The sequence below is a fragment of the Myotis lucifugus genome, unplaced genomic scaffold, assembly GCF_000147115.1.
Source record: "Myotis lucifugus unplaced genomic scaffold, Myoluc2.0 scaffold_836, whole genome shotgun sequence".
Lineage (NCBI taxonomy): Eukaryota > Metazoa > Chordata > Mammalia > Chiroptera > Vespertilionidae > Myotis > Myotis lucifugus.
The window spans coordinates 41,632-62,835 of NW_005871884.1; the positions used below are offsets into that span (position 1 = coordinate 41,632).

At 39.9% G+C, this 21,204-nt stretch overlaps 1 protein-coding gene across 1 annotated transcript in view; it reads right to left on the reverse strand.

The window, feature by feature from the left end:
* Positions 1–366: 366 nt before the first annotated feature.
* Positions 367–21,204, reverse strand: part of GNG2 (G protein subunit gamma 2) — a 110,952-nt gene continuing 90,114 nt past the window's right edge. The window contains exons 3-4 of the mRNA XM_006106483.3: positions 19,818–19,933; positions 367–3,607 (exon numbers count right to left, since the gene is read on the reverse strand). Of these exons, the coding sequence (XP_006106545.1) occupies positions 3,479–3,607; positions 19,818–19,904 (216 nt within the window). The 5' untranslated portion in view covers positions 19,905–19,933 and the 3' untranslated portion in view covers positions 367–3,478. The remainder of the gene's footprint in view (positions 3,608–19,817; positions 19,934–21,204) is intronic.

Here is a 21,204-nt window from a genome sequence, read left to right on the forward strand (position 1 = left end):
CAATCACACTGTACGTGTGCGCCCGCATGTGGTATTTTGTGGAAGAGCCACACTGAAGGGGCCAAAGAACCGCATGTGGCTCGTGAGCCACGGTTTGCCAACCACGGGTCTAGCCTATCAGAGCCGTGATGCATCCCCATCCCCTTCCTCTGCGCCCAGGCCCTGTACCTGAGATGTACAGGGAGAAAGGCTTGTGAAGAGCCTCATGTGTGTTTTTGTTCCTTAGGGCACCTCTCCTAACAAAACCCTAAAGAAAATCAATGAATTCTCATTTCCACATTCACTTTATGTGTCATTATCCTTCTCAAATCAACCGATGGGCGAGGTGGTTCACAGGACTTTGTAATAAAATTGACTGCATATGAATTGAGTCTGAAAATTCCATTTATTAAAACAAATAAATGGTCCATGTTGGATGAAAATGTACACATCGCATTCAGGTTTCCCTGCTTTAACATTTCTGTATTTCCCTCTCATTGAAAGACACACTCCATGGATCTTATGTAGGAAAAGTGAACAATTTTTAGGCTGGGAAAACATTGATGTATATTCACAATGTAACAATTCACCATTGCCAGGAGCAGCTAGAAGCAAATATTTTTTAAAAGAGAGAGAGTACAAATATTCCTTAAGACAGCATGCTGATTTCTCAAAATTCTATTTGTGAATGAGTGTATGAAGAAATGGTTTAAAATTTTTCCTTGGTAAGCACTCGCTTTCAAATATTGTTAGCAAATTAGCCTCAGATCAAAGTACTTATTTACAACCTCTGATTTAAATAAAATAGTATTTGGTTTAAAATGGAAAGAAATGAAACTGGAGTTAATATTGAGAATGATGCAATTTTTTTAACTAAATATGAGGGTTTTTGTTACTGGCTAACTAATTCTATGGCAGATTTCATTACTATCAAATACATTAGACACAGAAATTAGGACCTTTAATAATTAAACTAAGTTTCCCCTTCAGATAAAATTATGCTGGTGAAAATGATTGTTGAATTTCTAAAAGAATTAAAGCTCTTCAGAGGCATAAGTAATAAAAAAAAAGCTTTCCCCCCCTTAATAAGTAAAACTATCAATAAGCCAAAACTCATATAAAAACTCTGGTATTATAATTCCATGCTGTGGGACGTGCCATTATGAAAAAGCCAACACGCTTTCCTTAAACTTAGATGGGCTGTGTATTTGCTGCCTTCTCTCTCCTTTCGGAACCAAGGTCACATGAAGTTTGGAACTTCCTTTACTTTGAATTCCCAGAGCTGTGCTGTGGTGCTTCCTAGAGTTTTCATTCCATGTTCATTGCTCCAAAGATCTAGACTTACGTGAAAATATCAATAGTCCTTCTGAGAAAAAGAAATGGTGTGGATTATGAAAACCATCAGGGTCTCATAAGGATGCCATCACCAGCAAAGAGTGCTTATTCACACTTGTTTTTATGTGACTACATATTCAGTTCATATTTTGATTCATATTACAAATGGATATGGTTTTCGCTGATTCCACAGTATTACTCAGCTAATGGTACAACAATGGAGTTGAATACATACTCCGCCAGGGTTTTTCTCCTCTAAATCTTCATCTGTGTCCTACTGACCGTAACAAAATCCCAAAGCTTGAACAGAACAGAAGGATCTGGTTACAGAAGTGCATTCATTCCTTTCACAAATACTTCTGTTTTCTCTTTGCCCACCGCAGGTGTGAGCTTTAATTGGATGCATTTATGCTTTTACCAGCGTGTCCATAAAAAGAAACTAAGGGAAATATTTACCAAGTCTGTTTCAAAATCTGTCCTTGGCGTAGTAAGTCTTTTTATCTTCTCTTTTCCTTCCTCTCCACCCTTCTTTGTTTTTTAATGGGGGTAAGGGAAGAGAGCAGAATACAGTTAATTTGGAAATGGTCTTTTGGGATTCTGAAGCAAGCAAGAAGATGTAAGAGAGGCTCTCTTTAGTCTGGAGATGGCACAGAAAAAAAGTGATAAAGGCTTCCAGGGCCTCCCATTACCGATGGAGGCCAGAGCTGCCATGAAAAGTCATGTTCAACGCCACCTCTTGGGACGAGAGGGCTCTAGCTGCAAGGAAGTTGTAAATCAAGACTGAGAGACTCTAACAAACAAGATGGAGAACAAAAACAAAGAAAAGATTCTAGTGGAAAAAAAAAATAGGCGAGTGGCACCCAAAGACCATCTCAGTGGAAAAAGAAGCCAGGCCCTCACTGGTGGAGGTGGCTGCTGAGGCCACACCTGCCCCTTCTCCCAGGAGGGCGAACAGCAGGGATCCTGAGAATGGGTTTTCTCTGGTGCCATGGGTTCATTTCTCCTGATACTTGAAAAAAAGAGGGGGGCAGGTTTTTCTTAAGAGCACAGAAGGAGTTCTTTTAATCTAGAATTTCTGAGATTCAGGGAAAGAAGGAATTTACTCTTACTCTATGGCAAACGCACCTCCCAACCATGTTGGATTCTTACCTCCTGCTTTGGGTTTTCTCTGGGACGCCTTGGATCCCAGATAAAACCCAAATGCTTTGGATTCTGGAAATTGTGTTGGAGAGGCGTTTACACTGAGGGGAAAACTAGGAGGTGTTTTAGGCATGGCTAAGGTGCTAAAGTAATCTCAATTTTCAAGATACTGAGTTTTTTTCCTTCCCAGCTTCTTTTCTCGCTCATTCCTTTTCCAAACGTTAGAGAAAAACAACAAAACTTCTGAATGGATGTTAACACGGACATTTTCATGCAATATTACTCAAAAATTGTCACAAATATATGAAAGCACCAGTCACAACACATGATTTACTTTAACTTGCAGAATCAAAGCTATCATGTACAAATGTTAGGAATAGTGATAAGAGAACACAGACAACCGGCCTTGTTTTTGTTATCGCCATGAGGATAAACCACGGGGAATATCTCCCTATACATTCTTGGAGTTCAGTCTCACAGACAAGTCCAGCCTTACCTCTGTCCTACTCTAATGGGAGGGCTGAGAGGGAGGGTCAGGGAGAAAGAGAAAAGGAAACGGAAGGCACACAGACTAGACATCAACGCCATTAAACCGAACCTCGGTTACACCGGACAACTCAGCTGACCAAAGGGTATCTAAAGGCCATATTCATTCCAAGAAGGTCATACGTATCTTCGCTCAGTTCAGCTGTCTGTTTGATTTTTTTTTTTTGATTTTTTAAAATATGAAGCAGAAATAGAACATTTTGGGAGGGACAGCAGGAAAGAAATGACGCGGATTTTAAATTTACACAGTCCCCTCCTCCAGGCAGTTCTGCAGACATCAGAGCTCTTAACTCAGGGTGTGGATTGGCTTTCATTGTCAAAAAGGGGACCAGTTCTTTAAACATGCATAGCCTGGAGTTTCCGGGGTGGTTCTCCTCCCTCTATTGAAATGCTGTGGACGAGAAAGGTGCCCACTTTGCTAAAAACTCTACATCAGTGTCCCAGGAGCCCCGAGGCTCGTCAGGTTCCTCATGGGGACTTAAAGGATGGCGCAGAAAAACTTCTTCTCCCTGAATGGGTTCTCTGAAGCCGGAACAGGAGTCAGGAGGGGGTCTTCCTTGGCATGAGCTTCACAGTAAGCCATCAAGTCTGCAGCTGCCTTGGATACCTGCAAAGGAAGACAACAAGCGAAACTTCAGAGGAGGCATTGATGCAGGTGCAGCCAGTCAAGGCCCAGGCTTTGGTGTCCACCTCCCCGCAAGAATTCAGGTTCAAATCCTAACTCCACCACTTACTAGCTCAAGTGAAAGTGAACGCAAGATACTCAACCTCTGTTTCCCACCTGCAGAGAAGGCATGTACCTTGGTTGCGGGCACATCCCCGGTGGGGGGTGTGCAAGAGGCAGCTGATCGATGTTTCTCTCTCATCGATGTTTCTAACTATCCTTCTCCCTTCCTCTCTGTAAAAAATCAATAAAATAAATATTAAAAAAAAAAAAAAGAATTCAGGTTCAAATCCTAACTCCACCACTTACTAGCTCAAGTGGAAGTGAAGCAAGATACTCAACCTCCATAAGACTCTGTTTCCCACCTGCAGAGAAGGGAGTTGGTGATCTTGACCTCACAGGATTGTCGCAAGCAGGTCCAGGACAAGGGTGCGGGGAATAAGGCACTTAGGGCACAACATTGAAGGAGACGCTCAGGGTCAAGGGTCATGCAAGTCTCAACTCTGCATTTGTACAGCCCTGAGAGTGAGTTATCCAACTTATTGGCATTTGATTTTTTTATAGTATTCTCTTACGATTCTTTGTACATGGTATTTGTGTGGAATCAGTTGTCTCTTCTTTCGTTTCAGATTTTACTCATTTGAGTCTTTCCTCTTATTTATTTGTCTGGCTAAAGGTTTGTCAATTTTGTTTATCTTTTCAAAAAACCAGCTCTTAGTTTCACTGATCTTTTTTCTATTGTTTTTCTGGATTCCATTTCATTTATTTCTGCTCTAATCTTTGTTTTTTCCTTCCTTTTTGCTAATTTTGTGTGTAATCTGTGTTTTTTCTTAATCCTTACTTGAGGATATGTCTTTATCAATTTTTTTTTAAGAGAGAGAGAAAAATGAACCTGCAACCTAGTTATGTTCCCTGAGACTCAAACCTGCAACCTTTTGGTATACAGGACGATGCTCCAACCAACTGAGCCACCTTGGCCAGGGCTATGTAAAGTTAGGTTATTTAGTTCTTTTTTCCCCTAATGTAGGCATTTATCACTGTAAATTTTCCTCTTAGAACTGTTTTTGCTGCATCCCATTAGTTTTGGTATGTTGTGTTTCCATTTTTTGGTTTGTTTCAAGATATTTTTTAATTTCCCTTTTTATTTCTTCTTGATGCATTGGCTGGTTGTTAGGAGTGTGTTGTTTAATTTCCACATAGTTGTGAATTTTTCAGTTTTTCCTCCTGTTATTGATTTCTAGTTTCATCCATTATGGTTGGAAAAGATTCTTGGTATGATTTCAATCTTCTTACATTTGCTAAGACCTGTTTTGTCACCTGTTATTGAACTTATCCTGGAAAATGTTCCCTGTGCACTTGAGAAGAATGTCTGTTCTGCTGCTGTTGGATTACATATTCTGTATACATTTGTTAGGTTCATTTGGTCAAATATGAAGGTCAAGTCCAACATTTGCTCTAATTTTCTGTCTGGAAGATCTATCCATAGTTAAAAGTGGGGTATTGAAGTCCCACTATTATTGTATTGTTGTCTATTTCTCCCTTCAGGTCTATTAATATTTGCTTAATATATTTAGGTGCTTCAATATTAGGTCCATACATATTTATGATTGTTATATCCTCTTGATGAATTGACCCCTTTATCATTATATAATTACCCTCTTTGTCTCTTGTTATAGTTTTTGGCTTAAACATAACTTTTTAATAGGCATTACATTGCTTATAAAATATTTTTATTGTAATTCTATTTTGTGCCAGATATTGACTTAAGTTTTCTCTTTTGATCTACACAATAATCTGAGGTAGAAACTGTTATCCTCCTTTTATAAATGAAAACTTGAAGCTCAGCACATTGCATGGGTTATTCAATGTCATATAGCAAAGTGCACAGCAGAAAAAGAACTTGGACCCTTATTGTTTGCCATCCACAAACAAACTACTCAACTGCAGGGCTAGTTCTAAAGGTTGATTAAAATTCTTTGTGCATCTTTATGAAATGCTACTATGACAGAATGAAAGGAAACATGCTGTTCTTGTCTTAGCTCCTCTAAATGAAAGCAAAGAACAGACTTTCAGAATCTTGATTACTTTTTTTGTGTGCCTTTTACTGTCTGAGCCATAGTCATTATTACACCAAACAGGAGCTTAGCTAGAAGCAGCAGAAACTGGACAAAATTGAAGGAGATGCTCATGGTCAAGGTCATGCAAGTAATATCTAAAACTCATTTGTTAAGAAGAGACCCAGCACCATCATTACTTGTTTGCAATTCTCACACACAAATATGTGGCAGAAATTCTCAAAATCTTGTTATGAAATGAAGTGCCATTCTGGGCAAGATTAATAGCTTAGAATTGCTCATCTCTTTATTTGAACATTTGAATGATTTCCTTCTCAAAATATATTTTGTGTTTTATCTTGTTTCCTCAACTAGATTGCAATCTCCTGTGGGTGATAGTCCAAAACAATGTCAAAATTCTAGCAGTAATTAGAATAACTGCTAATATTTATCTGCCCTTGTTATGTGTCAGAATTGTGAGAACCACTTTACCTATAGTATCTCATTTAATCCCTACAACATATTTTTCTAAAAAATATTCTGATGAACCATATTTCAATATAATTAGTTTCATTTGTAATTTGAAAACATTAATCTGAGAAGGGGACCATATTCTCCAACAGGCAACCCAACAGGTTTAGGGCACAAAAAATGTTTAAGAATTTTAACTGTGCCAGGAATAGTATTCTCCATATGCAGCTAGAAAGACATTTAAAATATATAAATTGGCTCCTCTCATTCCCTATTTAAAACTTTCAATAGTTTCCAATTGTACTTTGTAGAAAACTAGAACATCATAACACAACCTGTGGGTCCCGCCTGCTTTGGGCCTACCCACTGCTCCAATTCCATGTGTGGCATTCTTCCCTCCTCGCACAGGTCTCCTCTAATTTCACACGATCTCCAGGTTCTTCTCTGTCTCAGCTCCACACATACAATTCCCTGAAACATTCTTCCCATCACCTCAACAGGCTGGCTCTTTCTCCTCCTGCAGGGGGCAGCTGAAATATTGCCTCTTTGTAGAGTCTTTACTGAACACTTCACCCAAGAATGACTTTCCTCATTATTCTCTCTCAAAGCACCCCATTCTTTTCCTTCATAGAACATCACTTACCACAGTATATAATTATAATCATGCTTGTTTATTTTCTTTTTGATATATGTCTTTCCCTTTAAGCACGATGCTCTATGAAGGCAGGAACTGTCTGCCTTATTCACCACTGTGTAATTGGTGCCTGGCATGCAGTCGACACTCAAATAATTGCTGAAAGAGTTCTCAAACGTAATCTTATTCAACAAATGTTTCATTCAAATAATATTTACTGAGTACCTAATATGCCAGACACAGTTCTGGGGGCTTGGGATTAGGGAATGAAATTCACAAAGATTCCTGTCTTTGAGGAACTTATGCAGTATTGCAGACTTCCAATTCTGATTCTGATAGAGTCACAGAGACCAATTCAACCTTTCTGCTTAAATGTAAAGATATGACAAAATATATGAAAAATTGGTTTTTAAATGTTATATAAGAGGCAGCATAAGACAGTAATCCCTGAGAGAATGAACACAAGACAAGCCCTATGATTGCCCTAGCTAACTGCCTGAAAGGGTTCCCAGGCCGCAGCACAGGTAGGCAGTACCAAAGAGAGTTCAGAAATGTCCCTGAGCTGAGGTGAAAGTAACAGGGAAGAAAGATCTGGTGTGTGTGGTGGTGATGGGGTGGTAGTGGTGGGGGTGGGGGTGGGTGGAGAGCACTCATGCTCCGGAGGCCTTCAGAGGGTTCCTTTGCGTCTTTAGCTGAACGCTGATAAGCAAACACGTGGGAGAAAACTTCTGGAAGCTGTGCAAAGAATTCCAGAAGGATCAAGTGAAACAATCCCTGATGAGCACAAAGGCCCACTTAGTTTTTGTGTCAATTGGCCAGAAAAACCTCACAACAAATGGGGGGATGGATAGAGTCCTAAGAAGGGTATTGCTTCAGTAGTGGTGCTAAATGGGCATAGGTTAAAGGCTGCTGAGGACTCACCTATCAAAGTTTAAAAGTAAGCCTTGACTAGATCAAAATGTTTCCAAGTGACGTAACTTCACCCCAGAACAAAATTAAAATATTTAAGGGAACAGAATATTTAAAGGAATACAAAAAACGTCAGCATGCCACAAGAGAAAACTCACAATGTCTAGGGAAAAAAAAAAGATCAGGCATGAAATAAGCAGACAAAAAATCTCTCCCATAATGAGGAGAAAAATTAATACAAAGAAAAAACCCAGAATTGACATTGTAGTTAAGGATAATGTTAAAATAGTTATTGTAAATATTGTCCATGTAATAATAAAGATAAAGGAAAGAAAACATGGTAAAAAGAGGCATGGAAGATATTAAAAAGACACAAATCAAATCCCTGGAGATGAAAACTACACTACATGAAATTAGCAATAGATTAGATACTGTAGGAGAAAAGATTAGTAAACTTGAAGGCGACCAAAGGAACTCTCCAAAATGAAGCAGAGCAAAAACAGATTGAAAAGAAACAAACAGCACACACTGAGCAAGGAGACAACATCAAGTGACCCCAAAATACGTGTAGTTGAAGTCTCTGAAGGAGAGACGAGAAATGGTGGGTAGAGAGGAGGAAAGAAATATTTGAAGACATCATGGTGGAAAATTTTCCAAATTTCAAATTTGATGAAAACTGAAAACCCATAGTCTCAAGTAACTCAACAACCCCTAAATGAAGAACCATGAATCAAACTACTCCCAAGCACAGCATAATCAAATTACTTACACAGTACTTGAGTGGGAAAATAAAGAGAACAGAAAATAAAACATGATAAATTGCTATAGATAATGTTAGAAGGTACTGAGTTTTATAAGAAAATGAAAAGTGAAGTAGGGTAGTAAGAGGGATTGAGAGTGCATTTGGTGATGATGGTGAGGAGCAGGTTACTTAATTGAGAAGGTAATCAATCTTTAGGTAAAAACATACAGAATGGAAGTTACAGTAAGAAATGGGGAGCCACTGACATATTGTACAGGAGCACTCTGAATGCTGTGTTGAGAACAGGACTCTATGGAAGTCAAAGGTAGAAGTGGAGATGACCCTGGATGCTATTGCTGATCCAAGTGAGAGGTTGATGACAGTGGTTCAGAATACTGTAATAGCAGCAGAGGTGGTAAGAAGTTGTATAATTCTGAATTAACAGCATTTCAATGTAGAATCACCGGGATTTTTTTGATGGATTAGAGGTACAGTGTAAATCTAAAAGAAAAATGAAGAATAATTTTAAGTGTTCAGACTGAGCAAATGAAAAGATAAAGTTGGCATCATTTCCATTGGTTAAGGCTGCAGGGAGAGGTTTTTGTAGGGAAGATCAGTTTTGGATAGGTTGACATGGAAACATCTATCAATCAGTGAGATATACAATGTTACAGTTGTGAGAGAGCAAGACTAGAGCTATAAATTGAGGCCATATAGACGATACATAAAGCCTTGGGAATGACCAAGATCATTAAGAGAGTAAATTTAGATAAAAAAGAGAAGGACAAGGACCAAGCCCTGGAACATTTCAATGGAAGAAGCTGAGGGGCCGAAGAGGAATCCGCAAAGGAAATTTAGGAGAGCCTGTGAGAGTAGAGAGTACTGAGAGCCATGTGAAGAAAGTGCTTCAAGTCATAAAGAGACGTTGACCATATCAAATGCTGCCAACAGGTCAAGTGAGATAAAAACTGAGAATTGACCATTAGATTTAGAAATCTGGAGTCATTGGCGATATTGATGAGAGAAGCTTGAGTACAATGATGGGAGGAGAGGCCTCACTGAAATGGGTTAGGAGCAAATGGGGTTTCCTCTTCCTTCTTCCTAAAAAACTCAATGCAATCTGAAAGGCATTGGGTGGACCAAGCAAGGTAGGTTTCCACATTAGGTCAGGGGCCAGGGTGGATGTCAGAGCTCCAGCAGGGCGAGGAGAGCATATGGGCAGGGGGGCATCGGGGAGGAGCATAGGAGCCTGAGTGGGAGTAGAGGTTGTGGAGCGGGAGAATGGTTCCCTGCAGGGGAGTTGACCAAATACGTGTCGGTAGTTACAAATACGGAAAGCAGAAAGCTGGAACTAATCCTGTGATGTAGGACAGGACCTGCTGTTAGTGTGAAGTCATGGTTACATATACACATATATAGAGTAAAATAAATATAGATACAAAATTGTGTGTGTGTGTGTGTGTGTGTTCTCCAGCTCTGTCCACTAAGATGAAGTAGGAGCAACAACACTCCAGCAATGAGCACACCTGACATCCACAACATGATTTCTAAAGGCCATTCTCAAAGGACCTTGTGCTCTTTGGAGAAATGGATGACTTTAGGGCTGGGGCAGGGAAATAACCAGAGGATCCTAGGACATCCTTTTGTGACAAAAATTAAGAAAGCACTTCAAGAATGATGGGGGCATGTCAAAAGGACACAGAAGCGAGCTTTCAACATCAAAATAAATGATGATAGTAGGTTATAGACCACTGAATAAAAGAGGAAACCATGATCCCTATCAATATAATGAAATACAATTTTAAAAATTAGAATGTCTGATGAGGAACGGGATAGTAATAGTCTCAAATTCCCTCTCCCAAACTCCAAATATTTATTAATGTAAATGGAAAAGAATAACTTTACATGAAGAGACCTGGAAAACACCACCTTAATCAAGTAATCAAAGTTAACATTACTAATAAGTGACAATTTGAAATTGTACTTCACTGATAGAATTTAATGAGACAAATGTCCCATCAATTCTAATATATGAATGCCACAGTTTTGTTACTTAAATTTAATCATAAAGAAATATCAGACAAACCCAAATTGAGTTACAATCTACAAAATAAATGGCCTGTAATCTTCAAAAGGGTCAAGGTCACAAAAGTCAAGGACATCTAACAACTAGATGTAACACATGACTCTGAACTGGGTCCTTTTGCTAAAAGGGACATTGCTGGGGTGATTTGTAATACTTACATGGGGTCTGAATGTTAGAAGGTAGTAATGTATCAATGTTAATTTCCTAATTCTGATTTGATTATTGTACTTTGATTATAGAAGAACATTCTTACTTGTAGAAAATACACACTAAAGTATTTAGAGGGATAGGGCATCTGTTGACAACTTATTCTCAAATGGTTTAGGGGGGAAAATTCTTTCCACTATATTTGAAACTCTCCTGTAACTTTGATATTATTTCCAGAGTAAAAATAATTTTTTAAAAGAAAGGGAAAGGAGAATTTAGAGACAGCGAATACAGACAACTTTTTCAGGAAGTCATGCTATACAGCAGAACAGACAAATGAGGCAGTTGCTGGGAGAGAAAGTGGGAGATTCCAGAAAAAAAAATGTACATTTTATTTAAGAGGGAGAATTAACATCATGTTTGTCTGCTGTTGGGAATGATGAAATGAGAGCCAAAATTATTCAGGATGGGCAGGTGGTAGGGTGAACTGTTGGAGCATGTCCTTGATTAAGGAGATGAAATTTACGGGCAAGTGAGGGAATTTACTTCTGCCAACAGCAAGGATCTCCCCAGACTGACAACTGCTAAAACCCTGCTATCCAGCAGCCTCACCAAACCAGATTGGGGCTAAGAACCAGGAGGAAGTGAAGGGGGACTCATAGATAGTCCCAATAAAGGCCACCAGACTGTGTTGTTAGGCTCTAAAGAAAAAAAAAAAAGGAAAAAGAAAGGAACCTACTCCAGGCAGACACCCTGACAGCTCTGAGGAGAAGCAGTTGTCTGTACGCATAAAGATCAGACCCAAGAACGTACCAGTATGCCAGGATATAGCTCTGTCTTCATTACACCCTAAAATGGACGCAGGTTTTTTTCTTCTTTTAAGGTGCCTCAAATGATGTAATTCCACCCCAGTCTATCTTTTGAGACACATCTTCAAATTGCTGTTGCAAAATGCTTGCAAGCTATTGTCATGCAATAGTTCCTTCTTGAGTTGCTGGCAGTAATGGAGCCATGCAGGTTGACAACTTTAATTTATTGCTTAAAAGAAGCTCAAAGATTTCACTGAGATGGAGGCTTGAAAATGGGACGTTATATGGAACACTGAACATTGTCACAGGCCTGGCAATATAGGTTTAAGGCAAAAGAAACCGCAGAACTTCTGCGAAGAGATGACGGAATTTTCAAAGTAGGAGAAATGAGTGGTCTGACTCCAACGTGATATTAAATTAATGGTACGTATCAATAGGATATTTTTAAAAAGGAAATAGAATAATTAATTTTTGAAACAATAGTCATCAAGAGAAAGTACCTTATATTTAATTTACTCTATTTATTAAAAGAAGAAAGACATTCAAAGTTACCCTCCAAAATAGTTATATTTTTTTTTTTCAAGAAGGGAGAAGCCATCTGGCCTGAACACTAGGCTATTCAGAAAAATTTATTTCCCAGAGATTTCAAATTATCAAAGCTTTACAGTACTATTTCTCTAGCTCCAGGCACAATGCATAGCTAAGCACGTACTTGGTGCTTAACAAGTACCTATTAAAAATTTAAAAATTATATAAACTCTCATAAAAATTGAGCTTTCTGTTCAATTATTAATGTATACTTGATTGCATTTTTAAATTTTTGCTTCATTTTCAGCAAATCAAATGAACTAGGACTGGCCAGCTTTGAACACAGCCCTTTCCTCTGTAAGTCTTTGATAAACTATGCCAATTTTATTATCCCTGAAAATACTCTCAATTGGCCTACAAGGAGGCTTGCATCTCATTCTGTCTAACAAACTGAATGCAAGCATGTTGAGGAAAGAAATGTTAAACCTTTCAATTCAGTACTGGAAAAATACTTAAAAAGTCCCAAACCTGGGATGTATGTCCCCTCTCTAGTACCAAGTATGATGACTAACTGGTCCATTTCTCAGTACAGCTTTCTGTGAAGTTCAATTCCAAACTGTCATGAGCCAATCACCAGAAAGATGATTTCATCATGAGAAGTGTTCATATTTGCTTAAATAAGTTACACATATTTGCCAGTTAGGAAAATCAGTCTGTTCGTTTTATGTTGAACTGTTTTAAAAAGAAGACATACTATTAAATACTGGCTACTTATAATCATACGCATGACATAATACTCTTTATTTATCTGTGAAATGGTCAATTCTGCCCTTCCTTTTTAGTTCATTACATTTTCTCCTACTGCCACAGTTTTATTTGGCAATTACCTTAATTTTCAGAATTTCCAAACCACAGATATAATTGGAAATGTCACGTAGAATACAGTTCCTAGTGTTTTGTCAAATGACACTCTTCGTACAGGAAGTTAACACTATCCACCGAGAAAGTGTTTCCTGGATGCCTGGAGACCTCAGCACCATGAAGGCAGCAAAGAAATAAACAACATGGTCTTTGGCTTTGAGGATTGTATGGTTTAGTTGGAAAAATTTATCTGATGAGGGTAAATTAACTAGAATATTGATTAGTAAGTATGGTCAGCATAGAGATAAAGATTCACGGACAAGTAAGGATTTGAGGGACCCTACTAGAGCCAGTTAGGTCTATTGGGATCACTTGGAAGAAATGAGGAATCAGTTTGACATTTTTATGTGGGGTTGATTTATGGAGCATCCAGTTAGTAAAGAAGCAACCACTTCACCTACTCTCCTGGCCTTGGCTTTCTTTTGCTCTCACATCTACATTATCTTTCATGATATAACATTTTTTTCCAGTTTACAATGATTCTCTCCCCTCCTTAACTATCCATCCCCTGCCCATCCAGATGGATGGGTTAATTCCTAGGAGCCATGTCTGTGCAATGTGGTTCAACTCTAAGGGCAGTTGACTGTAGCTGCAGATGGCTCATTCTTGCTAGAACGGAGATGCCACTCCAAGAATATGGAATTGAGACTAAAAGGGGTTGAATCCATCTCTCTCTTTCTTTATGGAGCTGGAACTGTGACATGGGATCCTGGGAGCCGGGGGACGTCATCTTGCGTCTGCCACATGGAATAGCTAGCCTCAGAAAAGGAAGAGGCAGACACACAGAGAGAAGCGGAGACATGTCGCAGAGCAGCCACAGTTCCCGATGGCCTTTCAATCCTCACGTCCACTGCTGACCCAGCTACATGTCTGCTCTTGGATCCTGAGATGCTCTCTGCCTTTTACAATCAATCCCTTCTTTTGGCTTAAGCTAGCTAGGGTTAGGTTCCTATTATTAGAAACCCAAAGACTCCGAACACAGTGATGAATAAATAGATGAACTAAGTCCTGCTGTCCTTTACTTTTATGCTTGCTCTCAGCTTGCTCTCTCAGGACAGGGTTTCTTTCACTTGCCTTAGTGTGAGTATACTGCTGTTTCACATATCCGAGTGGCATGGTCTCCACAACACCCCCTCTGCCCCTTCCCCCACACCCCTGCTCAGCTTCCTTTGATTTTAATTTTTGTTCCTGAATGAAATGCTAACAAAGAAACACAGAAAGGCTGGGAGTATAATTATATATGCCGGCAGCTTATGAATAGATAATGGGTTCCTTAGCCCACATCGCCCAGGATCTGTGATGTAAAGAGATAGGAAACAAGAAGGTTTAAAAATGAATATGCTATTGAGATCCTTTTATGGTAGGGCTACTCTATGCAGCCACATGAGATAAGGCCACTCCCTGCTTAAGGGACCCTCAGCAGCTCCAGGGCCAGCTGTGCCCCTTACCCCCTGTTCCTTGTGGCCTCAGCCCCAGTAGGCTCTGACTGATGTATGTAAAGCCCCTGCTGCCAGAAATGATGACTCGAACAGGTCACTCCTCGGAATAGAAAATCACAACCTGGGCTCTTCAGAGAGAAGCCCCTTCCTGCTGACAGTATCTGCACAGAGAGCAGGTGGAGAAGCCTGAATGTTCAGAAGCCCTGAAGGGACCCCTAAAGGCAGATAAGCAAACCCTAAGCCAGCTAGCTGACAACTGTCAACACAGCCGCAGTTTGATCCAACAGCTAAACTAAAAATAATCTGACACTTCACCACAGCATACTGGCCTGGCTCTGATGTGCAGAGCAAAGGCTGACATACAGGCTGCTGCAGCATTTCCAGCAATTTAATAATGACGTCACAAGGGATTTGTAGATTTGAATGAGAAGATCACCCAGAAAGGCAGCTTCTTGGTGCTCAGTTGATTAGGCTGATGCTTTGTCTCTCTTTTAACAGAAATTTATTTGGTCCCTTTAGAAGTAGCATACAGAGGGGGTCAGGTGTGCTGTTGGCTTCTTTCTTATTTTTTAAAAAAATATATTTTATTGATTTTTTTACAGAGAGGAAGGGAGAGGAATAGAGAGTTAGAAACATCGATGAGAGAGAAACATCAATCAGCTACCTTCTGCACACTCCTCACTGGGGATGTGCCCGCAACCAAGGTACATGCCCTTGACCAGAATCGAACCTGGGACCCTTGAGTCCGCAGGCTGACGCTCTCTCCACTGAGCCAAACCGGTTAGGGCCTGTTGGCTTCTTTCTGATGATACTTGGTGATTATGCTCCTTGGCTATCTTACTGGCACTACTGATAGGTCTTGCTCATACTTTGTGAACCCTTCACTAGACAAGGAGATCCTTGAGGGCAAGAATCATGTTTTCATCTGTATCCATCTCTCTATCTCTAGTACCTAACAAGGCCTGACAGTTTAGAACACTCTTAGGAAAATATTTATTAGACTAGAGGCCCGATGCACGAAGATTCGTGCAAGAATGGGCCTTCCTTCCCTTGGCTGCTGGCACCGCCTTCGCTCGGGCCAGAGCTGCCTTTCTGCCTTCCCACACTGCCCAGAGGCCCGGAGCAGCTGGGGTGATGCAGAACGCCTGCATCATCGCCATGGTGAAGAAGCAAGTGTCCCGCCCCAGCTCCCGCCGCTTGGTGCCTGTGTATGCAAATTAACCTGCCATCTTTGTTGGATTAATTTGTATACTCACTCCTGATTAGCTGGTGGGCATTGTGAAGGTATGGTCAATTTGCATCTTTCTCTTTTATTAGTGTAGATAAATGAACAACTGAAGAAACACAAAAGTACAACTTTGGGAGGAGGGTTTTAGGAAGTTTCTTGAAGGATATATGATTGGTCTGAGTCTTCAAGGAACTATAAATTCACTGGAGTTAGTAAAACAGAAAGGTAGAGAGGAGGAGATTGAATGTTCCAGGCATTTGAAATTCCCACCAAGGGAATGAAGTGGTTCAGTATAACATATGGGCAAAAGGAAGGGGATGAAGCTGAAAGATGGGTACGGTCCAGAAGAACCTTGCATACTCTGCCAAAGAATTTGAATTTTATAATGTGATACATCACATAAACAAAGTGAAGGATAAAAATAATAAGATCACACCAATAGGTGCATAAAAAACACTGACATAAACCAACATCTATTGATAAAAACTCTCAGCAAAGTGAGGATGGGGGAACATACCTCAACATAACAAAGGCCATACTGGTATATGACAAACCCACAGCTAAGATCATACTCAATAGTGAAAAGCTAAAAGCAGCTGATCAATGATTCTCTCTCTTTTTCTTTAAGATCAGGAATAAGATAAGAATGTCCACTTTTACTACTTTATTCAACATAGGCATGGAAGTCCTGACCACAGCAATCAGACAAGATAAAGAAATAAAAAGCATCTGCATTGGAAAGGAAGAAATAAAACTGTCATTATCTGCAGATGACATAATATTATATTTGGAGAGAACCCTAAGATTCCACCCCAAAACTACTAGAACTAATAACTGAATTCAATAAAATAGCAAGATGTAAAATTAATATTCAGAAATTGATTGTATTTTATACACTAATAAAAACCAATCAGAAAGAAAAAGAAAACAATCCCATTTACAATTTCATCAAAAGAATAAAAATACCTAGGAATAAATTTAACTAAGGAGGTAAAAGACTTGTACTTGCAAAGACATTGAAAACGGTGAAAGGGATTAAGAAGCACAAATTGAAAGTCACAAAAACAGTCATTGGGATGTAAAGCACAGCATAGGGAATATAGTCAATAGCAGGGGTCCTCAAACTTTTTAAACAGGGGGCCAGTTCACTGTCCCTCAGACCGTTGGAGGGCCGGACTACAGTTTAAAAAAAAACTATGAACAAAGTCCTATGCACACTGCACATATCTTATTTTGAAATAAAAAAACAAAACGGGAACAAATACAATATTTGTATTTGCATGTGGCCTGCGGGCCGTAGTTTAAGGACCCCTGGCCAATAGTATTGTAATAACTATGTATGGTGCTAGATGGGTACTAGAATTATGGGGGTGATCACATCCTAAGGTATGCAAATGTCTAATCACTATGTTGAACACCTGAAACTAATATAATATTGTATGGCAACTGTAATTGATAAATAAGTTTTAAAAACAGAGTTTGAATTTTATTTTTCAGGTGATGGCAATCACAAAAAGATTTTCAGTAGGAGGGGAATATAATGAGATTTCTTATAGAAATTTTTCTTTGGCAACAACATGGAGGGTAATTGAGATGAGATTTCAGAGATCAGCTTAGAACAGCGGTTCTCAACCTGTTTCTTTGTTACTAATGTGGTGGCCCCACCCCATAACAAAGAAACAGAATTTCCGGAGGATGAGGCCCAGAAATCAGGATTTTAAAAAGATCCCCAGGTGATTCTAATGTGCAGCCAAGGTTGAGAACCACTGGCTTAGAAGAAACCCTTGCAGTTAATAGTTCAGGTGGGAATTTTAAAGGTCTGACCTTTGACTGAGAAGGCCTATATCTGTCTTCTTCCTCCCACTGTCAGCTTTTCATCACCAGCAACACTATCAGAACCTCCTTCAGGAGCCAGGCCTGGGGACGCTGAGTAGTAATAGAAAATGCCAACCACAATAGTTCTTCACCAACACTTTCATCTTAGTTGGGCCACCCCAAAAGACAAAGCGGACTTTTCCAGAAGGTCTATGAGCAGAAACCGACCCCCAACCCACACACACACAAAGAACTGTAAAATTCCCCTTTAAAAAAAATGACTTTTTAAATATTTTTATTGATTTCAGAGAGGAAGGGAGAGGAAGAGAGAGCTAGAAACATCAATGATGAGAGAGAATCACTGATCACCTCCACTGGGGATTGAGCCCTCAACCCAGACATGTGCCCTTGACTGGAATCAAACCTGGGGTCCACAGGCTGACGCTCTACCCACTGAGACAAACCGGCCAGGGCTGCAAAATTCCTTTTGATGCCACAATCCTTGGGCACCTCACTTCTCTCAGCAACGATTGTGCCCACCCACCAGATTGTACTTTTCAGCAAGGGAGTATACAAGAAGAGGCAAAGGGAAAAGAGGAGAAGAGGAAGGTGGTAGAGGAGCGAGGCAGATGGTGAAGGCCCTTTCTTTATCTCATTTGGGAATAAAGAAGAAGAATGAAAGCTGTTACATCTTGTGGCCCATTCGAAGGACTCAGATTTTACAAGGAGATTTAGGATAGATGGAAAAGCTCATTCAAGGGAAAGACCAGCTCTCCCTTCACTCTCTGCACAAATTTGATGGGAGTTAAAAGGAGCTAATCCCTTTCCCTAGGACCCAGGTCCTCAGCCTCAGCTACACAATATTAACTATTAACTAATAACTAAAAAAATATGCTCATGCCTGAATCATACCCCAAGAGATTCTAATTGAATTGGTCTAGAATGCGGTCTTGGAACTGGTCCGTTTATAGAATTCCCTGGGTGATGTGAATGTACAGATGAGCTGAGAACCACTGCTCTAGACCAGGGGTGGGCAAACTTTTTGACTCGAGGGCCACAATGGGTTCTTAAACTGGACCGGAGGGCCGGAACAAAAGCATGGATGGAGTGTTTGTGTGAACTAATATAAATTCAAAGTCAACATCATTACATAAAAGGGTATAGTCTTTTTTTTTTTTTTTTTTTAGTTTTATTCATTTCAAACGGGCCCGATCCGGCCTGCGGGCTGTAGTTTGCCCACGGCTGCTCTAGACCCAGGGGCCACCAAGTTTTCTGTAAAAGGCCAGAGAGTAAACATATTATGCTTTGTGGGCCACATGGTCTTTGTTGCAACTACTCTACTCTGCTGTTCTAGTGTGAAAGTAGCCACAGACAATATGTCAATGAATGGGCCCAGCTGTGTGCTTATAAAACTTTATTTATAAAAATAGGCAGTAGGGTGAATCTGGCTCATGAGCCATAATTGATTGCTCCTTATTTTAGAAACACACTCCAAAGGAAGTAAGTCAGAAATAGAGAAAATAGAAAAAAAATATGCTAGTTTATAAAAAAGGCATTTGGAAGAATGCCTAGTTCTATTTTAGTACAATAAGATATGTTTCTGAGGTCCATTTCATAAAATGCTTGGGTCTTCTGAGGAAATGAAGCTTTGGTAGTTGACAAAAATTCACTTTACCAACCCTGCAGTAGCTATCTGTTAATAACGACACTGTGTCAGTTAATTTTACATTTAAAATCTGATAACAAAGAGTTTGAATTTAAAGTCTTGGTTCCATATGAGTTAGGCCCAACTTAAGGCAAAGTGTCAGGTTAAATATGGGGAATAAAAGAAAGAAGAAAAAAAATAGACTATTAACTTCCATTAAACCTTTATGCTATTTGACTTCTCAGGGAGATCATGTACGACGGATTAAAAAAATACAATAATGACCTACAATGGTGAATTAGAAGAATTAGACATGAAAGATGAACAACTTAAACTTAGAACTTAAATCAGGACAGAAAAAAATTAAAACCCGAATAAGAAGAGGGTCCTACAAGGTAAGTGAGGTGGGTTGGTGGACTGTGTTCTTCAATTTCCTTGGCTAGAATTCAGTTAGGAGCCTTTTATTTCTGTTTTGTTTTGTTGTTATTGTTTTGTTTTTAATTCTACATGCACAGCCAATTTTAATTTATACTATCGTATTATGCTGGAGAAATCTAGAGAAAGCAGACATTAGAAAAATGAACTTTTGCCTAATTATGAAGTTTCTCTTCCATCCTCACTGGTTTCATCGCTCTCTATGGAAAAAGTAGTAAATGATAGGTTGCTGCCAAGCATGCTCCTGGTAGTCAGGGCTAGATGAGCGGTGTGGGTTATGTTGTCCTTACCTTTATCCTGTCGATGTTGGCTTCCATCTTCAGCTGTTCCACCAGCTTCCTGGCCTGTGCTATGCTGGCAGTGTTGTTGCTAGCCATTGGAGTGCCGGGTGGGTTTTTCAGACACCCTGAGAAAGAAAACGAGGAGGAAGAATGCATCAGAGAAGTCAGGAGCTGCCAAATGCTCAAGTTCATCAGAACCGAGGGATCTCACAAGAGTGGCTGGAGTCAGGCCTGGCTAATCCAGCCCTCTCTCTCTTCAGTCCAGCTCTGCCTCAGACTGTCAGGTGGACCAGAATATGGAGTTTGCTTTTCCAACTCCCCTGACCTTCTGCCCTTCCATCCTTATTTAGGGGCTAAAAATGAAGTCTGTTACCGAGTCAGTCCTAATAAGATGTGCCGCCACATTAATAAAGCAAGTTATTAACATGATCATAGTTTATTAAATAACTTCAAAATAATGAGGGTGAGTGTACACATTGTTACTGTTGTTATTTATAGGGTACGACTATTGTCAGATACTGTGGTAAGTGCCCTGGGAGGATGAGTGAAAGGCAGGTGGAGAGAGGAATGGGAAATTATGTAATCCTTCAGGACCAAAGACACGGAATTTACCATGTTTCCTTAACAGGCTCAAACACCAACTTTTTGGTTGACTCTAACCACCTAGGCCTATTACACTGCAGAGACACTGCAATGGGAGGTGTGGCTTTGCAGTGTCACTGATCCAGCATTGTTTCAAATAGTCACTTCTCTTCACTGTCTGAAAGATGGCGTTCTTCACAGCTACCCACTTTCCTCACAATTCTTCAGAAACACATCTATAATGACCAGGGGGAGGGATTGCCAGGTCTAAATGGCTAATTATGTCAATGGGTTCACGAATGGCATTCGAAATGAAGTATAATAGACATTACTTTTTAAAATGTGAAAATAGAAGACAAGTGTTTAGAGAGCGGAGCTCTGTATCTATGTAGCTTGTGAGATGGCTTCTTTGCCCAGGCTCTGCCAGACCCCCTCCTATCCTTGACGCCACCCCCTTCCACTTCCTATCCCAATTTCATTCCTCTTCTAATTCTTTCTTGGCCCCCCGTCTCACTTTATTCTTGTTGTTCATCTCGGGAATGCCTCCTATTTTATTTTCAGTGCCCATTTTCCCCGCCTTCTGATCAGGTCTCGCTTCTGCCAAAGTGCCATGTGCTATTTCAGGACCATCTGTGTAAATGTGCCCCTTGGGATCACTGACCCCCAATAATGAAGCACTGTCTGCAATTTCACTAGCCCTGCTGAGAGCTGCATGACTCAAGAAACGAAAAGCATCACATCACTGCTGCAGTCAACACGAGTTGAAGCTTGTTCTGAAGACATTATTTTAAAAACAGTGACTTCTGCTAGCTTT